The sequence below is a fragment of the Gavialis gangeticus genome, unplaced genomic scaffold (assembly GCF_001723915.1).
Source record: "Gavialis gangeticus isolate Ggan-Ray unplaced genomic scaffold, GavGan_comp1, whole genome shotgun sequence".
NCBI classification, from domain to species: Eukaryota; Metazoa; Chordata; order Crocodylia; family Gavialidae; genus Gavialis; species Gavialis gangeticus.
The window spans coordinates 2,086,732-2,106,046 of NW_017728959.1; the positions used below are offsets into that span (position 1 = coordinate 2,086,732).

General features: G+C 47.1%; 1 protein-coding gene across 1 annotated transcript in view; it reads right to left on the minus strand.

Annotated features, from left to right (window-relative positions):
- Positions 1-5,978: 5,978 nt before the first annotated feature.
- TRIM50 (tripartite motif containing 50) overlaps positions 5,979-19,315 on the minus strand; it is a 14,134-nt gene continuing 797 nt past the window's right edge. Inside the window, exons 2-6 of the mRNA XM_019509567.1 lie at positions 14,711-14,806; positions 12,849-13,079; positions 12,077-12,099; positions 7,551-7,675; positions 5,979-7,084 (exon numbers count right to left, since the gene is read on the minus strand). Coding sequence (XP_019365112.1) covers positions 6,477-7,084; positions 7,551-7,675; positions 12,077-12,099; positions 12,849-13,079; positions 14,711-14,806 — 1,083 coding nt within the window. The 3' untranslated portion in view covers positions 5,979-6,476. The remainder of the gene's footprint in view (positions 7,085-7,550; positions 7,676-12,076; positions 12,100-12,848; positions 13,080-14,710; positions 14,807-19,315) is intronic.

The following is a 19,315-nucleotide window of genomic DNA, read 5'->3' on the forward strand; positions in this document are numbered from 1 at the left end:
CAGCTGGACAACAGGAGTTAGACCCCTCCTCCATCTCAGGGCTTCCTCTGCTCAATGAAGGCCCTGTGACTGTGCTTCCAAGAAGCCTAGAGTTGCAGCAAATGCACTTGTATCTCTTGACACCCAGTCTGGCACACCAGGGAGACTCTGGCCACGAGAATGTGGCTCTTGGTCTCCACAAGACTCCACCTGTGCTTTGTATGGATTCTGCCCAAGCCCTATCACAGCAGAAATGTATTTCTGACAGGCTGCTCACTCTGACTGGGACCCTGCTCCTCTCCACAGTTCTCCAAGTACTGCCCGGCAACCCAAGTGCTGCCACCAGAATCAACACAGCAGAAGCCACCAGAATCCTCATCCAGAAGCTGCTGGAAGTTCTGCAGAAGCCTGATCCCAGCATGGAAGTCCCCAAAGGCTGAGAGAGACTGGGGTTTCTCTGGAGGTTCTTCTGGAAGGGGGGAGACTCAGAAGGGCCCCAGATGCTGCCATGTTGTTGAGTCTCTCTGCAGATTACATCAGCAGCAGATGGGGCACTGCCAAAGCTTAGGAGTGAACTCACTGGGAGGGAAAAGCATGAGCCCAGAGACTGGGCTGCTGGAGGTGCAGGGACATGTTTTAGATGTGGATCAGGTAGAAGCACAGGTGTGAGGGTAGAGAATGAGAGGACTGTGGGTAACCTCTTTCATAACATTTTATGTCCACAGGGTGAGGTTCAACATCAACATAGAAAGCTGGGAGGAGTGAGCAGAATCTTGTCCAATCTGGAGGGAACATCTGGCACTAGGTGCAGCTCATCATGAAGCAGCTTTGATCCAGGGGATGGAAGTAAAGTGAGAAAGAAGAAAGCAACATGCTGTATTTTTTTTTATTCCAACTCAGATAAAACGTGGATCTGTAAACTTGTAACAAACTGTGTTACCCTTGAATTGAGTTTATTAGTCGCAAATGGATCCATCAGCAGGGATCCTCATTTTCTCTGTTTAAAAATCCAAAATTCTCTGATTAAAACCCCCAAAATCTGTGTTTTTCTGTGATTAAAATGAAAGGCCACTATATATATAAGTATCAGATTAACATAATGTTTTATTGATATATTTACAAATTTGAAGTAATTTGGAAGCCTACCAATGCCTCAATCATTATAATAAAATACATTCTAAATACTGTTGTATATGAATCTTGTAGGGCTAAAGCAAGGCTTAGCCAGTGAGGCCATTTCCTTGTCCTTTCGCCTCCATTTCATTAAAGCGGACATAGCACTTACGAGACGGCTGGCGGAAAAGGGGTACTGTGTAAGGGTTACTGATAAGATATGAAACTAGCTGAATCCGGTCAACAGAGGAGTCTCGTCAACAGAGGAACCTTGGAGGTGGTACAAGGATTATTTTTGTAAGATAAGATTCATCTTAGCAAAAATATATGGGGCATGTAGTCACGAGAGTTAAACTTCAGTGTTCACACTCACAGTGCCACTTAATTGGATAGAATAGTGATTTAGTTAATAGATGATTGGGTATTTTTACAAGCACGAGCTAATCACGAACTAATGCTGACGTATTAACAAAGTATAAAATAGTATTATATCTAGTAGGCGAGGTCCCTCCTCGGAGGCACCTCGCTGCAGCAAATAAAGATTCTGTATCTGACTTTGGATACTTGCTCTGTGTGATCATTGCCCCAGCCTAAAGCGAACTGCATGTGGCTTTAAGAGCGTAAGTCGTAACTATGTATTTTGGTATTTGATTTTGTTTTTTTATCATAGAAAATAAGAGCTCTCCCTGCCCTCGTCGTTCACCAGGACGTGGGTCCAGCTGCGCTGTTCCCACAACTACTTTGTGCTGCTGAGCAGCACTTATATGCCGATGCCCTGCCCCTGCCCATGTCATTGCCTCTCACTCCCAACCCACTGCCACCACAGCCCTGCTTGCCCCCCACTTGCTCCCTCCAGGCACTAACTCCCCCCCAGCTGCACCAAGTCACAGATCCAGCTGTGGATGTCCCACCTGCTGCTTTGTAAAACTGAGCAGTGCCAGCACCTGCTATTCTGCTCCCTGCACGTATCCCCAGGCCCCAGTGGTCCCCATGCCCTTCCAAAGAAACCCTGGGCTGGGGCTCAGGGACTGGGCTGGGCAAGCCCCTTCCCTTCCAGCCCAGCCTTCCCCTACATAGACTGCTTTAGTGAGCAGGCCAAGGGGCTTCAGAACTCAGCCTGGAGGCCACTTCTACCTGGAGCCACCTCCCCCACCTCTCTCTCTTGCACACACACGCACCCCCTGCTGCTACCCCCAGCCCATCTCTCTCTCTCTCATACACACACACACACCACAGACTCTGCTGCCACTTCCACCCCTCCCCCCTGGCCCATCACAATCCCCCTGCGGGGTTACCAGGAGCCCCTTGGGGCAAGCAAGGCTGACAAAGCCCTGTGCCAGGCAGGGCAGCATGTGGGCTAGCCATGCCGCTCCTCTCCTCCCCACACCCTGCCACACAGTGCATCCCCAACTACTGGCTCCAGTGCTAACACCAGCAGCGCTGCCAGCAGGCATCACAGATGCATGCTAGCAGGAAGTTGTGTGGTGGTGTAGGGAGCAGCAGGGCAGCAGCCACTGGCACAGTGGATGGGCAATGCTCGCCCCCAGCACCCTGCCCTGGGCACCACCCCAGCTGGGAAGCGCCCCACCCCAAGGGTGCCTGGCCTGGTGGGCAGGGGCACAACACATGCCCTCCATCCCATGTTGAGCTGCTACCACTGCCACTGCCACCTCAGATGGGCAGTGCCCCCAGTCCCATCCCAACTGGGTTGAGCCACAACAGGACAAGGCAGCCTGAACCTGCCCTAGCCTTGGCCTGCAGTGCAGGACAGGATGATTGTCACCCACACACCCCTGCCCTGCTCCTGCCCACCCTTGAAGATGTCCCTTGCAGCATGACCCTCATCTGGCCCACAGCTGTCCCCCCCCCATCCCTTCTGGAGGGGACCCCCAGCTGCCCTCCACCCTCAGGGCCCAGCCCCCAAAAACCCTACTTACCCCAAAGGCCACTGGAGGGAAAGTGAGTCTGAGCCACCCCTGACTGACTTGGATTTTCAGTCCCTGCTCCTACCCCCTCCCTTAGGGCTTAGGGGTTCCCACCTTTCTGCAAGTAGTTCTTGCAGGCTGGAACTTTACCAGCCTGTAGAGAGAGCTCTTTGCAAGGGGAAAACCTGCATTTTCCTGCTTCAGAGGGGGAAATCTGCATTTTTCTCCTTCAAAGGGGAAAATACATGTTTTTCTGCATTTTTCTGCAGGAAACCGAAAACCCAGATCAATGTCAGGCACCTGACTAGACCTCTTATGTGTACACCATGATCCAGAGGATCAAAGGTACTAATAAACCTAATTGTTATGGTCTTTTCACTTATCTCTTGTTTTTTTTATTTCAATATTAGAGTTGCTGTTAAAATTTATTTGAATCTATTTCCTTAGGTGAACTTTTACAGTGGCAGACTTCTCACACCTTCCTTATTCTCCAGAATCTCTCTGGGGGTCAACAGACTCTAATCTAGCCCTCCCCATAAACAGATTACATTCCAGTGAGATTTAAATAGTCTCCCCTGGCTGCAGCAGCAGGAGACAACAAGATTCAAGTTCACCATGGCTGCACAAAAGGAAATGTCTGCTAATTTCTACTAAATAAGTAATTTGTTAGCATACCTGCTCGTAAAAGACTGTGCCAGGAGCTCTGTATATGCAAGGCTGCTTATGTATCTGTCATTAAACTTTCAAGAACAACTATGAGGCTCCAGACTCCATTTGCCCTAGTGCTATGGCTGAGGGGGAACCCAGGAACCTTGAACAGAAAAAATAATTTAGAAACCTATTTTGTCTCTAAAGTGGCCCTTGTCTAAGGAATTTACATGCTTTTAGAATGGCACAGAGAAGGCCTAGAAAATGAGAGATGTGGGGTTGTTAGGGACATTGTGAGTCAATCCTTATGTGTGAATTAAGTCAACTTAATCCACAGCACAGGTAGGAGCTACTTTCCCCCAAGATCAGTCACTGGCTAGCGATGCAGAAGCAGTAGGAATAGTTCAGTGCAGGCATCTGGGAGAAGTCTGGTCAGTGAGAGGCCATGAAAAGCCCTTTCTGAAGATCCATACTAGCCCTGCTCTAAAGTGATTATGGGTCCTCTTGCTGACACCAGCCTGTCCCTCAGGTCCCAAAGTCCTGCTTTTATATGGAACAAACATTAAGTAGTCCAGCCACTCCCAGAATCTCCTGGGGCAGGCCATTGCCTTCAGACGTCTATATGAACCACACACACCAAAGCTTTTTTCCTGTGTACTACTTTGTTCTCAATAAACCCAACAGTCTTGCTCATGACACAGCTAAGCCAACAGGCACAGAAAGACCTGACAATGCCCCAATACTGGAAATCTAGCCAACCGCATCCCACTTCATCTACCCACCATGCTGACTTCAGATATTCTTGTTCTCTGTAGCTGTTGACCTGTTATTTTGTTACTGTTTACCTGATTCTGGTGACCAGATGTCCTACCCAGCGGTCTGATCTCTACCCTTTCATCTTATTCCTTTTCCTCTCTCCCAGGACAATGAAGCTTACCTCTTCTATCTCTTTATAGGGGAATTTCTTCTCACCCAAAATGATGTCACAAGAGTTTTTTCCTTGGAGTTTAGTTGCATGAACTCTCTGGATTACATCCCTATTGCCCTGTGGACCTAGTGCATCTAGCAAACAGTCTCTCACTTGCCACATGACAGAATTTGCTGTCCCTTGCTGAGCACACTGGGAAACTGCTTCCAGTGGCTAACAGATCCCTGAAGAGGGTGTGGATAGACATATTGATATTGAATAGTACCCATATAAGTTGTTGTAACTGTTACGTCTGCTTGCTTTTATAGCAATACAAGTCTAGCAATACCTTTGCTACTTTAACCCTGTTGCATCCAGGTTAAAGGCACAGGGATTTAGCTCATTTATACTGCTATAGATTTCATAGATTTCAGACATTAGGGCTGGAAAGGACCTTGAAGATCATCAAGTCCAGCCCCCTGCCCCAGGGGCAGGAAGTCAGCTTGGGTCAAAGGAACCCAGCAAGATAAGCATCCAAACGTTTCTTGAATGAGTCCAGAGTAGATGCCTGCACCACTTCTGGAGGGAGTCTATTCCAGGCCTTGGGGGCTCGGACAGTAAAGAAATTTGTCCTTATGTCCAGCCTAAAATGGTCTTGGAGGAGTTTATGACCGTTAGTCCTTGTTATCCCTCAGGGCACTCTGGTGAACAGGCATTCCCCCAGATCCTGATGCACACCCCTTATGTACATATAGGCAGCCACCAGGTCACCCCTGAGCCTGTGCTTCTCCAGGCTGAAGAGTCCAGTGGCTCTTCAGCCACTGTATAGGAACATACAGTTTGAATTTAAACATTCCCATAGCATTTGCAACCCAAATATTACAACATTGTTACAGGACAGGAGGACTTGCCAATGAAGCAAACTATTTCCTCCTCACCGCTGGCTAGAATGAAGTGCAAAACAAAAAGAAACAGCAGGAGAAGGGAGAAATCTTTCACTGAAACTGAAGCAATAAAATCCAGTCATCTTTCCAAAGGCTTATTTATCACACAGACAACAAGGTGATCTCTTACCCAGCACATTACTTTTAATAATCCCAAATGACCATTTTGCCAATCCCCTTTCCCTGGAAAGTAGATGTCTCTAGCCATGGTCTTATGATCTCACAGGTCACCCCTCTAGTTCTATAAAGTTCACAAAAAATATAGGACAAGAAGAGGCCTCCGAGGTCATCCTATCCCAATCCCTACTGTGGCAGGGAAGCACATCATATTACTCTGTTCACACTGACTAAGCTCCTTTGTCCTTCTTGAACCAGGTGAAAATGGTCTGGAATTGTGGGTGTTTAACTTCAAAAATGTGTTACCTACATTGTTTCAGCACTTGGCTTGGCTTTTCACAGGAAGCATCCTTTACCCATTTAGCAGACAATACAATCACTAGCCAGCCCCTAGATGTAAAGAGTTATTACAATGGCCTCTGAGCATTCCACAACTCTACCGCATCTGTCATACGGCTCACGGTCTACAACAAGAGATGTGCTCAGTGGCGTTTATCTGGACTTGCTGCTCTTTGCCTGTGATGGTCAGTGATGTCCAGCAGTTGTTATTGCCATTCACAAGAGTCTGGGAAAGGAGAAGGTAGCAGGGATATAAGGAACTCAACAACAGTGTTGGGTCGAAAGGTAGGCATCAGGTCCAAATTCACTTATGTGAAAGGCTGCTTTGGTTTATGCCTATTCTCTGCCCTTAATGAATAAAGAACCTGTTTCCATGTCAATCCCAATCCTGAGACTGAACAACTGAGAACAGTGTAGGCCATAGCCCCTTCCCTGCCAGTAGATCACCACACAGAGAAAGGTGTGTCTATTCCCAGGAGTGAGGGGCTCTTTCTGCATGGAGATCTATAGCTTTGTGGGTTCCTCTGGGTCAGAGCTTCTGTCAGGAGACCGTGTGTGTTGGATCATGGAGGGTGTGAGCAGCACTATGGGCAGGGAGCTGGTGCCCCGCTCATGCCAACACATATCCACAATGGGGTAGAGTTTCCCCTGGAATTCTGCCTGGAAGGTGTAAATGGGGAGAAGCTCATTGGGGCTGTCCGCATTGTAGAAGGTCAGTTCACCCTTCTCATAGTGTAGGTAAATGCCAATGCGCTGGGGCCGAGTTGTGAGCGGCAGTGTGGTGCGTGCAGTATTGAAGGCCTCATAGACCTTACCTTCCTTCAGGCCAATGAGCCACGCACCATGCTCAGGAGACTTGCTCAGCTTGCCTTTGCGGCTGGTTGTCCCCTTGATGATGCCCAGGCGCCAGTGGCTCTTGATGCCAACAAGCACCTCCCAGTAATGCCTGCCCCAGGAGAAGCCCTTGTTCGTCAGGATGCAGTTGCTGGAGTCAAAGCGCTCAGGATTGCTGTCCCGGCGCTGATAGAGACCACACTGCACAACTGTGTTTCCCTTGGACAGCTCCAGGTGAGGGTGTGCAGTTGCCGGGTCCAGTTTCAGCGTTTCTGGAGCTAAAGAAACACAGGGTAATCAGAAGTGCCTGGGGAAGATCTGAGCATCTGGGATTTCTGGCCCCAGGTAAACCACTCAGCTCGAGTGTGTGAGCAGACAGGCTGGGCTCAAGTTAACCCCAAGCAGTTATCCGGGTTAGACCAAGACCAGGACTTGGGATGCTCTGAGAAGACAGGCAGGCCTGGCCACATGCCAAAGAGCACTGACAGAGTTCAATCAGTTTAATGGGCCAGGCCTGGGTGTGGCACTCCTGCCTGTGAGCTCTCAGGTATGCAGGATTGTGACCATGTCAGATAAAGCTTTACATATGTACCTGACTACACTTTTACGTATTCTGACCCAGGCAATTTGGCACATGCCAGGAGGCTGTGAGCCTGTTTATAGATATCCTACTTCAAGCTGTAGGTGGGTGCACAAGTGGGTATAGGACATGCTACAGGAAGCTTAGTATGGACAGCATGGTACCTGGCAGGACTCTGCGATGCAGACGTTTCCATACAGTCATCTTGATGTCATCTTGATGGAAGCCTGGCTTGAAGGAGACAGCGCTGAAGGTCCCTTCCAGTGGATTCAGCTGGGGAAGCTCTGACCTAAAAGAAAAATAGTGTTGAGAGAAAAACACCACAGAGTCTGATAAGAACATTGCGAGTGTTCATGTGAGGCAAAACTACCAGGATCTTATTGGCTGCTCTAGCTGCCATGTGGGAGCTGCACTTCCCACTCCAGACAGTTGGTGTTGGGTAGCTGGGCCAAAGAGTGGGCACTAAGCATATGTGAGCTGAGCTAATTAAAAGCACCCACACGTCACGTGTATCAGTGGCACAGCGCATCCCCATGCTGAGAAAATGGTGGCAGGGTGCTTTGAACTAGAGCACATCAAATATGTTTTAGATGAAAGTGCACCGCCACCATTTTCTCAGCACGGAGGCACAATGTACCACTGATACACATGACACATGAGGCTGCCAGAGTACAACAATTTACATGCTCCAGCAGACTCGATTAATCAAGTCTGCTTCAATGCTCTGGATCTCTAGCGCATTGCAGCAGGCTCCCCACATGTGTGTAAGTACCCTAAACCATGCCAGATGGAGGGTGTGTAGGTACCATGCCATTCTTATTTAGGAGAATGGAACCTGTGGTGTGAGGGACACAAAGACACTTGCAGCCACAGTATGGCTGTAATCTGGCTCCCTCCAGAGACTGTCCAATCTTTATTACAATCCCCCTAGTACAGCCTGGCTACTGAGTGTGGAGGGCCAGGATTCTGTTATCACTTCACATTTCCCTTTCTTTACAAAGAACAAGATTAGCTTACAACATATTACAAAAGTTTAACAACAAACTGTAATCCTTAAAACTATTTACACTGCTGTCCCAACCAAACAATATGTATACTTAAAACTGTAAATGGATGTTTAAAGGTCAAGTCTCTGCAGAGTTCTGCTTAGTCTTCCAGACCTTGTTCTAACTTTTTTAGAGCTCCCATGTCTAAGTGAACCTTTATGATGACTTCTTTGAGAAGAAGGTTCATTTTCATGCTCTGACCCTGTCTCCTTGGTAGTTGATCTTCTTGAGGTGGAATACATTGAAGATGAACCTTGTATTGCAAAGACAGAGTGCAGTGATTTTTTTTCTCTTTTTTCTAATTTCCCCTTGAACTGGCCACACATTTCTAATGCCGCATTACTTGTTCCTCTGAGAATTTTATCTGACCTTTTTATATCTCTGACCCAGGATGGATCATAATCTTTTGCAGGGATGGCAGTAACTACAGTTTCAGTGTCTATTTTGAGTGGACCATTAAGATTTATATTACTGTACCAAGTTTTGATTCTTCTGTTGAAGATATAGTTCCTAGTAGGAGAGGCTTATTGTTATCTGATGGCACTTCCTTCTCCTGAATGACTTCCGCTTGCCTACATGATCTGCACTCCCTTGCAAAATATTCTCTCTTTATTTATTGATGACTATTGTTGTCACTGGTGGTTTGCCACATCTGCCACACATTTCAGTGCTTCCACAATTCAAGTTTCTTGATTTTTTTGCCTCATTGTTACTCTATTTTTATATTGTATCTTAGATCTTGTCTCTTTATTATGTCAGTGTTACCTGATGAAATTTTAGATATACTATTAGCTTATAAGACGTACTACTGTATTATCATTTCTTGCATCTTAACTGCAGTATTCAGTAAGAGCATGAAATGCAGTAAAAAAGATTCGGCTGTACCCCCTGGGTCCTAGTATCTCAATATGGCTGCACAAGGAGCTTCTGAAATGCCCCAAATGCAAAAGGAAAGCATACAGGCAATGGAAGAATAGGCAGGTCACCAAGGAAACATACCAGGAAACAGCAAGAACCTGCAGGGACAAAATCAGGAAGGCAAAGATAAAGAACGAGCTGCATCTGGCAAAGGAGGTTAAGGACAACAAGAACAGGTTCTATCAGTATGTTGGCCAGAAAAAAAGAACCAAGGAAGCTGTGCGTCCTCTGTTAACAAGTCAGGGAGAACTCCTAACTGAAGGTGCAAAGAAGGTGGAGCTACTCAACCATTACCTTGCCTCGGTCTTTACAAAATAATTAAGCTTCAGCCAGACACCTAATAGGAATTATCTGGATAAGGAAGGGGGCAAGATGAAGGAGGAGATAACAAAAGAGATGGTCAGAGAGTGTTTGATGGGTCTGAATTAATTCAAGTCAGCAGGGCTGTATGAGCTTCATCCCTGGGTCCTGAAGAAACTGGCAGAGGAGATCTCAAAGCCCTTGGCAATGATATTTGTGAAGTCATGGGAGAGGCCAGGTACCAGAGGACTGGAAAAGGGCTAATACAGTGCTTCTCTTTTAAAAAGGCACAAAGGAGGACCTGGGGAACTACTGACCAGTTAGCCTCACCTCAGTACCCAGGAAGTTACTGGAGCATGTCTTGCATAATGCCATTTGCAAGCATTTGGAGAAAGAAGAGCTGATTGCAAGCAACCAGCACAGATTTATGAAAAACAAATTGTGCCAAGCAACCTGTTCTCCTTCTTTGACAAAGTAACTACTTGGGTGGGTGAAGGGAATGCTGTAGATACAGCATATCTGGAGTTCAGCAAGGCTTTTGACAAGGTCCCATACAACCTTCTCAGAAACAAACTGGAGAAAAATGGGTTAGATAAAACTACTATAAGGTGGGTAGATAACTAATTCAATAGCTGCAAGCAAAGGGTAATAATTATTAATGGATCCATGTCAGAATGGCAGGAGATTTTGAGTTGAGTCCCACAGGGGTCTGTCCAAAACCTGGTACTGGTCAATGTATTATTAATGACTTGGACGCTGGCATAGAAAGCTTCTTGAGCATGTATGCAGATGACACAAAACTGGGAAGGACTGTGAACATGTTGGAGGATACAAGCATAATTCAGAAGATGCTCGACATATTGGAAATTGGTCTGAAGCTAATAGGATGAAGTTCAGTGCCGACAAATGCAAAATGCTACACCTTGGAAAGAATATTCAAAAAACATAAAAACAAAAATGGGTGACACCTCACTGGATGGCAGCACTATGGAAAAGGATCTGGGATTCCTAATAGATTACAGACTCAATTTGAGTCTGCAGTATGATGCAGCCAAACAAAAGGCAAATGTAGTTTTGGGATGCATCACTAGAAGCATTAGATACAAGACATGGGAGCAGTGTTTCCTCTAAACTGCGTGGTGTGCACGGCTGCGCAGGCATGCCTGGCAGTGTGACATGAGCGCACCTGCGCAGCCGCGCACACCATGCAGCTTAAAGGGATCGCTGTATGGGAGATGATAGCATCTCTCTACCCAGCACTTGGTTAGGTCTTATCTGGAGTACTGTGTGCAGTTCTGGGCTCTAAATTTTAAAAAGGATGTGGAAAAGTTAGAAAGAGTCCAGAGGTGGGCAACAAAAATTATAAAGGGCTTTGAAAGCAAGTCATACAAGAACAGGCTGAAGGAGCCAGACATGTTCAGCTTGTGGAAAAGGCACATATAGTATATGAGAGTATATGATATTAGTCTTCAAATACTTGAAGGACTGCCATAAATAAAAAGGAAAGCACCTTTTTTCTCTTGCTGAAGGTAAGAGGACACATACCAATGGCTTAAAGTTTCAGCAAAGTAAGTCTAGAATAGATATCCAGAAAAGACTTCTTCACTAGTTGAGGACTCTCCACCACTGGAGGTGTTCAAGAAGAGGCTGAACAGGCACTGGTCGGGGATGATCTAGGCATAGATAGCTATGCCTATGTTCTACTATAGGTATTTCCCATGTTTCTAGGCTTTGCTAGTGGTGTCCATGCCCTCTCTCCGACCCCCTGCCACCCTTTATGTTATATGTGTCAACGTGATTTTAAGTCTTTCCAGAGGCATTGGGTCCCCAGGCTAGGGACTTTGACTGGGGTTTGCCAGTACTCCTGCTGGGATCAAAGAAACAGGTTCCTGGATAGGGGGTCCTGTCCCCCTGCTCAGGTTTAGACTGATCACCATATTTGGGGTCAGGAAGGAATTTTACCCTATGATCAGACTGGTATGGACTGTTGGATTTTTTGCCTTCCTCTGTAGCGAGGGGCATGGCCCTCTCCCCAGGACATCTTGAGCATATATTGACATTTTATAGAAACAGGACATGGTCTGCTATGGTTCCCATGCTTTACCCATGGCAGGTTAGGGTGCTAGGTCTATGTTTTGTCAGGGTTGCTGGTAGTCTTATGTAAAGTTTAGATTATGGTTATATGGGATGGTCTGGATAGGGCTGAACCTGCCTCAGGCAGGGGGTTGAACTAGATGATCTACAGAGGTCACTTGCAGCCCTACTTCTCTATGATTCTATAATTCACACCAGTCCCCTGAATAGGCACAGTCCATAACCATTCTTAGGAAATGTTTCCCTACTTCTGGTTCCAGCTGTCATGACTGCACAGCAGGATCCAAGGAGGGTTTACTGGGAGTGAAATGTTTTGGGTGCACATCACTCACCTGGAGATGACTGAGCCATGTTTCTGTAAAACACAAGATGTACAAAAGTGAAGTTAGTGCTGGCAGAGCCCCAGCCACACATTCAAGAATATGCAGGGTCTTCAGGCATCACGGGGTCTCAAAGCATGGGTATACCCTAGCCTGCCTGCTAGAGCACTCTCGCTCACTCCCAAACCATGCTCCCATCTGACCCAGGTGCCAGAGGATGAATCTTAATGCTTCCTCCCCTTACTGCTAGGCTGGGAGGATCACTGGAAGCTTCACAGACAAGAGAGCAAGAGAACTCAGGGACCAGGATGGGAGTGGGTGGTGTAAGGGAGATGGTGTGAAGAGAAGGCTGGACAGGGTCCAGTGAAACAGAATTGTGCTCAATTATTTATACCACTATGCCCTAGGCAGGCATGGCAAGGTGCCCAGTTCTCCACTCTCCTTGCCAGGATACATGGGGCTACCTAACTCCATCTTTTCCTGTTGTTGACGGGGAGGGGGAAATTGTGGTGAAGTCTGTGGCTCTATTTTCTTCATGGGAGCAGGAGTCGGATACCTCGCTCTCTCCTCTATCAGTGGGATGCCTAGGAGAGTACCTGGGATGCCTGGGAGAGTACCTGGATTTCTACTTCCAGGGAACCTCCATGGGGACAACTCAACTCCATGGGGACAACTCAACTGACTGCTTTCCCAGTGGCATACTTAGGGAAAATGTGCCTGTGAGCTGAGGAGGCTGTCCCCTCTCCAGGCTTTTGCTATATATTCCCTTGACAGGAAGACTTACCCGGATGAAATCCAACTGACTTTCATTGTTGAGTTTCTCTAATGAACTCTCTACTTCCTTTAACTTCTTCAGGGTGTCTGATGTCTGTTTGACGTGGGACTCAATAGAGGCAATGAGGCGAGCAGCCTTTATTTCAGTGCTTTCCAGGAAGCTGGCCTTTTCCTCGTCGATGTAGCGATGCAGCTCCTGAAACTCCTTCCGGATCACCCACTTGAAGACATCTGACTCATTCTGCAGGGACACTGCAAGTTACCAGAGTGGCAGGAAAAACCCTGTGACAGGGGCAGGGTGGATTGGCCTGTTTCTGCTAAGCAGAGCTCAGCAGGATGTTCTTTGTCAGCAGACCCTAAGGCAGACCAAAGGTGAAATGCAGGTCACTGTCTTTTACAAGACAGCCTAACTTCCTAACAAACAAAAGCAACTTATGAATACTACAAACTAGATCCTATTCCACCTGTTGGGCATCTAAGTGGAATTAGACACCTAAATGCATGTCTAGCCAACCCTGTTCAAGTCCCTGAAAATCCTTGCGTTTACTTTTGTGACACACCATCATCTTAGCCTTGAGTGACAAAAAAGCAGTAAGGAGGAAGAGGAATCACCATCTTTTACATTAACAGTTTTTCAGGAACTCAAGCATTTACCTGCCTAATAGGTCTAATAGGATCTGGCCCTACAAGGAACAGCATGTCATTCTCCATTTTATTTGGAATAGCATGCTAGGACCTGTAGCCTGTAGAGGCTGTTTCTGAAATATAGTATATCTGTTCAAAAAAAATCAGACATTGTCAGCCTTCTGGAAGGCCAGAGTCCTGATGTCCTTGCTTGGACGAAGTCTGGCTACCCCTGAATCGCACCTTTCCTGTGAGGGAAACTAAGTCCTTGGCCCAAATGCAAACAAGGCTGGAATGAAAGCTTTTGCTTCACTCACCCAGCTTAGACTCAACTGAGAAGGTAGAGTCTGTGCAAGTGTTCCCTGTGTCATACACTGGATGTCATATGCACCTCTGCTATAGAGGAATACCACATTTTCCAGGGCCAGGAAGTGATGCCCAATATGGAAAAATGCCTTCAAAGGGATTAGCAGATGGAAAATGAGCATCAAGCCAAATCTAGCCCATCTATTGACTCCCCACTTTCCATGTTTTAGCAATATAAACTATCGGTATTGACCTTGTTGGAAAGTCAGCTCTGGCCAGGGTGTTTTCTACCAGTGTTATCTCACCTGCAAGGACATTAAGTCAAACCAGCTTTGAACACTGAATTTTCCAGCCAGCATAAACTCCTGCCAGGAGGCTCTGTGCCACAAGAGACAATCACTAGAAAATAGATATTTTTAATTCAGAGCTTGTGGGAAGAATAACAAATCCCTTCCCCCACAAGGAGCAGGCATGGAGGATTAACTGCCTGCTGCTATTTTGAGGAAGCAAGGTGCTTACTCACCTGCCAAACACCCAGCCAAAGCATATGGAAACAAGGGGAGGCTGGCACTATGTAGACTGGTTTGGTGGGACTTTTGAGACAAAAGGAAGAACTGCTCCCAATGTGAGACACAAGGAACTACAGGATTTACTGTTCATATTGCTAGAGCACCCAAAGACCAATCATGTCAAGCTTCTGATATGCAAGGTGGTGTATGAGTGTGTGGTGGGAAGCCCCTGCCTCTGACAGCTTGCAATCTAAGAGACAAGACATAAGACATACCAAGTAGATGATATAAACAAACAAGCTGGCTAAGATAAAGGTAGCTAGGATAAGAAACTAATAGGATGCACATAATTCTTAACCAGTCAGGAGCAGTGATGACATAGGGGGCTCCCCCGGCTGCAAATGCTGGGAAGCTGACTCCTCCCTGCACTCACCGCAATTCGAATTTTATTGTTAACCAGCTTGCTCATGTGTTCATCCAGGTTCCTTTTTTGCTGCTGGACTTCAGTTAACAGCACAGAGAGCTCCTCCTGCAAAGGAAGTACACGCTTCTGTTAGACAGGAGTTTCTGCCCGAGACCACTCCAACCAAAGGAGTGGCCAGGCTGCTCACATATCCCAGATCTGGTTCTGGAGCCCATTCATGTCTCATTTGTGCAAGCCAGCCTGCCCTGGAAGGGAACTGGCTTCACTTATAGAGAATCATGTTCCATGTTCCTTTGTTCACTGGCTTCCCAGAATGGCTTCACTAATAGGATATAAAGCATTAAGAGATAATATTCTTCTGGGCTAAATGGAGAATGAATTCATGACCTTACATCCCTTCTACCCTAGCCCACCAATAGGCCTTTTTAATATCACATTACTTATATATTCTTAATGCTAGCAATCAGGGCAAACTCTGAACAGGGAAATAATGTTCTGTCCTTTTAAGAATCCTCCTATAGGCTTATTTATGTAAAATATCTTCTTTCTTTTCTTTCCTACATGAATGTATACTGTTAAATAGCTGCTGCATTCCACTCCAGAGGTGGCTGCATTATAGTGGCAACCCAAGAGACAAGTATATGAAATGCAACACTCCCCACCAAAATCCAAATCCTTCAAACCATAAAAAAGCCAAAATACACAAAGATCTTGCAATGTTCAAGTATCGTCAAATCTCTAAGAATCCGCAGATGTGGAAATTAAGGTCCCAAGAGCTAAATTCACTTGGTGACAGAAGATATGCTGCAAGATACAATTTATAACATATGCGTGCAGCAACATACTAAGCTGCACAGTGAAAGGACACCATCAGCCTAATACTGTCAGTTTATAAAAATAAATCAGTAAATGAAAGTTGATAGGACTTTTATACAAATGCTTGTTCCAAGCCCCCATCCAATTTTTGTGGTTGTCAAATCCCATTTCCCTGTTTTAAAGAATACATTTTCACAGCGGGGAGAGGGGTGCTATTAGAGCTGGCCACAGCCATCTGACTGGTTACAGGCAAAAGTCCTTCTCTGCACAGCCTGACTAGACTAGAGCCTTGCTACACTAGGGAGAGCAGGGCCAGAGGTGGACAGTTCTTTTGACAGAAGTTTTGTAGACAGAGAACAGCCACCACAGGGAAGCTACCAGAACGTGTGCGTACCCATGCAGCTCCTGTGGTGCCTCACAGCTTTGGCTGGATCTCAAGGCTCCCCTGTTGTGGCATAACCTCTTCTTTCTGCTGGCAGAGCAATGCCAGTTCTCTGAATGGCAAGCTTCTGCCACCACCTGGCAGCTGACAGAAAGTGTGCATAAACCTGCCCATGCTTTCTCCTAGCTGCCAAAGCAGCTTTAACAGGTGGTGCCTCCTAGGGTGCACTGTGCCTCCTGCTGGCACTGCAGTGGGAGTGGAAATGCATAGCTCCAACTGCAGGGGCTTGAACATTAGGCCTGTGCGAAGCGCCTAGTATTCACTTCAGATTTGGCCAATTCGGGGGACAGTGATTCGATTCAGTGATTCAAATCTCTATCCCAAATCAATTCAGCCAAATCTGATTCGGAGAGTCAGCCACCGCCAAATTGGCCCCATCCCCTGCTTGCTGTCAATGGCTGCCCTGCCCGCGCTCCCAGCTCTTTAAAAAAAAATTTTAAAGTCCCCATTCTCTATGCTGCCAAGCAGGGGGGGCAATCCCCGCTGTCCCCCACTGCCCTGTGCTGCATGGGGGGCTCTGCAACGAGCCCCCTGCCACCTCTCCCAGCCCCCCACCCCATAGCTGCCCTGCCCGCCCCAATTCCCAGCCTTTTAAAAAAAAAAAAAAAAAAGCCCTGAGTCACTGGCTCCTACCAGGTGAAGGGATGATCCCTGCTGCCCCGCATTGCTCCACGCTGCGTGGGGAGCACTGCCACAAGCCCCAGAAGCCCTGAGGCCACTGCAGCAGCCAGTGAGTGGTAGCTTTTTTCTTTTTTTTAAAGGGCTGGGAGCTGGAGCAAACAGGGCAGCCATGGAAGGGGTGGGGCTGGAAGAGCGGGCAGGAGTTGGGGGGCACTCAGCAGGGCTGGGGGAGCAGGCAGGGGATGGGAACTGGCAGGGATCCCTCCATGATCCCCTCCTCCAGCCTCCCCTCCCCCACCCCTACTTACCAACATGGAGTTTGGGTCCAGTTCCCTGCTGCAGCGAGTGGGGACTGCCCAAATCATCGAAGCTCTCTGAATCTTTTCCACATAAGTAACTGGTGCCTCCTGAACCTGGGAGGGGCACCCACAGAAGCCGCTGACCTTGGGGTGGGGAGGGGGCACCAGCCCTACCAACAGCATCAGTATCGGCTGTGAGGGGGGACACCGTCCCCACTGGGGACCATGTGCACCCCGTGCACCCCCTACCAGTCACCTATGCTTTTCCAAATCAATTTGGAGAGCTTCAAATCAATTCAGACCTTTTAACTGGTCTCCTGATTTGATTTGGATTCAGAGATTCAGCCACCAAATCAAGCCGAATCTCCTCCAAATCGAATCAACACCCAAAGCTTCACACAGCCCTAATGAATATGCTTTGGTGGCTTCCCTGTGATGGCTGCTGTCTCCTGGAAGGACTTCTACTGAGAGAAGGCCTGGGATGTGGACAAGCCCTATGTTGTTAAGATCACCTTTTCCCTGGTGGAGCCAAGCCCCTTATCTCTACCCCACAGTGATTTCTTTGTCCTGCCTGCTGTTTGCAAAATTTCCCAATTTGCAATCTATGAATCTGTTTAAAAGGATTATATACCCCCATACCAGGCTTATAGTGAAGGTGTTTTAAACAAGCAGAGCATGGGGCATACACTACCTTTCCCTTAGCTTGACCTATGGACATGGATCACTATCCTTCCTCTGTCATCTGTTCAAGAGGATTTGGGGGTTATGACAAACTGCACAGAGATTGACAGTGCAACACTGACCCTAAAGCCAGTGAGTCTTTCTGCTAAGGGCATCCTGTTTGAAAAGTAACTCCTCCCCTGCAGTCTGGATGGTCATCCTATGTTCCATACATGCTTTCACTGGAGGATTCAGTGAAGTTATTCCTCATTTACAATGATCAGAGAAAACTCTGAATCATGCATTTAACTCTGTTCTTAATCAGGCACATTCTGGTTCCTGAATCATAGCCCATAGCAAAGAGTCAGGCCCCAGGGTTCCAGTCTGGATGGACACAGCCTGGACACAGCTCACTTTGAAGTAGAAGCCAGGACCCAGGCTCTGTGCCTGGTGCAAAGCATGTTTCTTATGCCTTGCATTCTTATCTCTCTGGTGTCAGGAGCTGAAAGGAGCTGGGGCCTGAGGTTGTGCTTTTCCATTCCTGGGTGTTCACATGACTGGCTAGCCATGACCTTGCCTGTTTACCTCAAAAAGCTGAGCTCATTGTGTCCAGCCTGCAGCCTGTGTAACAGGAGCTCTGTCTCCCAGCTGTCCCTGGGGTAGCTTATCTCAGTTCTTATCTTCCGGGTCTTTTTGATGGTGTTTGAACACCCATGATGAAAGGACTCGGAGTAAACAGGGAAGGGCTGGCCACTCCTTCCTGTAACCCAATAAACTTCCTGCACTCCCTGTTATGGTTCAGGTGCAATGCCAACACTCCATCCTCTACTCCAATTTGTTTTGCCAAATATTAACTAATTCATTCTCCCAGTCCCTGAGAACTGTTACAGTATCATTCTCCCCATTTTCCAGAGGGAAAAGTGCACCAGGGAGATTAAAGAACTTGATCCAGGTGACAGAGAGATTAGTGTCAAGACAGAGGAAAAAACAGACACCCATTTTCAGATTGTGTAAGCCCTGTGATCAGATCTCTAGGCCAGAAAGTGAGCACATCTGCTCTAGATTCACTGAGATGGAACTGATACAGTCCCTTATCTGACAAGATCATTTTCTGAGCTGTTTTCTGAGAAGAAGGGATAGCTTCCTGGGATGTTTAGTTTATACTTGAGATAAGCCTGATTTATATTCTGAACCTGGCCTTCCCCAAAGTATGGGGCTGGAATTCAACTCCAAGCCAAAAAGATTCTATTAATGGAGGAACTTAAGCCTCTGGTTTGCAAAAGCTTTTTGTTTGCCTTCCTGACAGCAGATGCAATGGTTGGAGCTATTGCTCTGAGCCTGGATCAGTGCTCACCTGCACCTCAAAGCAGTGTGAGGTCAGTGAAGCACAGAAGATACAAGACCTCAGGATACAAGACCTCAGGTTGAGGATTACTTGGCTGTAGGACAACTACCAGCCAGCTGGGGGCCCTGGTGGATTTCTAGTTCCTATTCATTAAGTTTCAGGAGTCATTCAGCCAGTAGCATAACTAAGTTAGAATGACTGAGGTAGCAGTCTCAGATACTGACTCGGAGGAAAAAATAGCAGCTGTTGCCACAGCCACATAAACACAGCATAATGGCAGCCAGAAGTCACTAATGCCTCTGTGCATTACGGCTGCCCTGGGCGCCTGACTTCTTACACCTCCGCATTCAACTTGCCTGTCAGACACTCGTGTACGTACACACACACACACACACACACACACAATCCCTGTGCTGAAAATTCAACACACA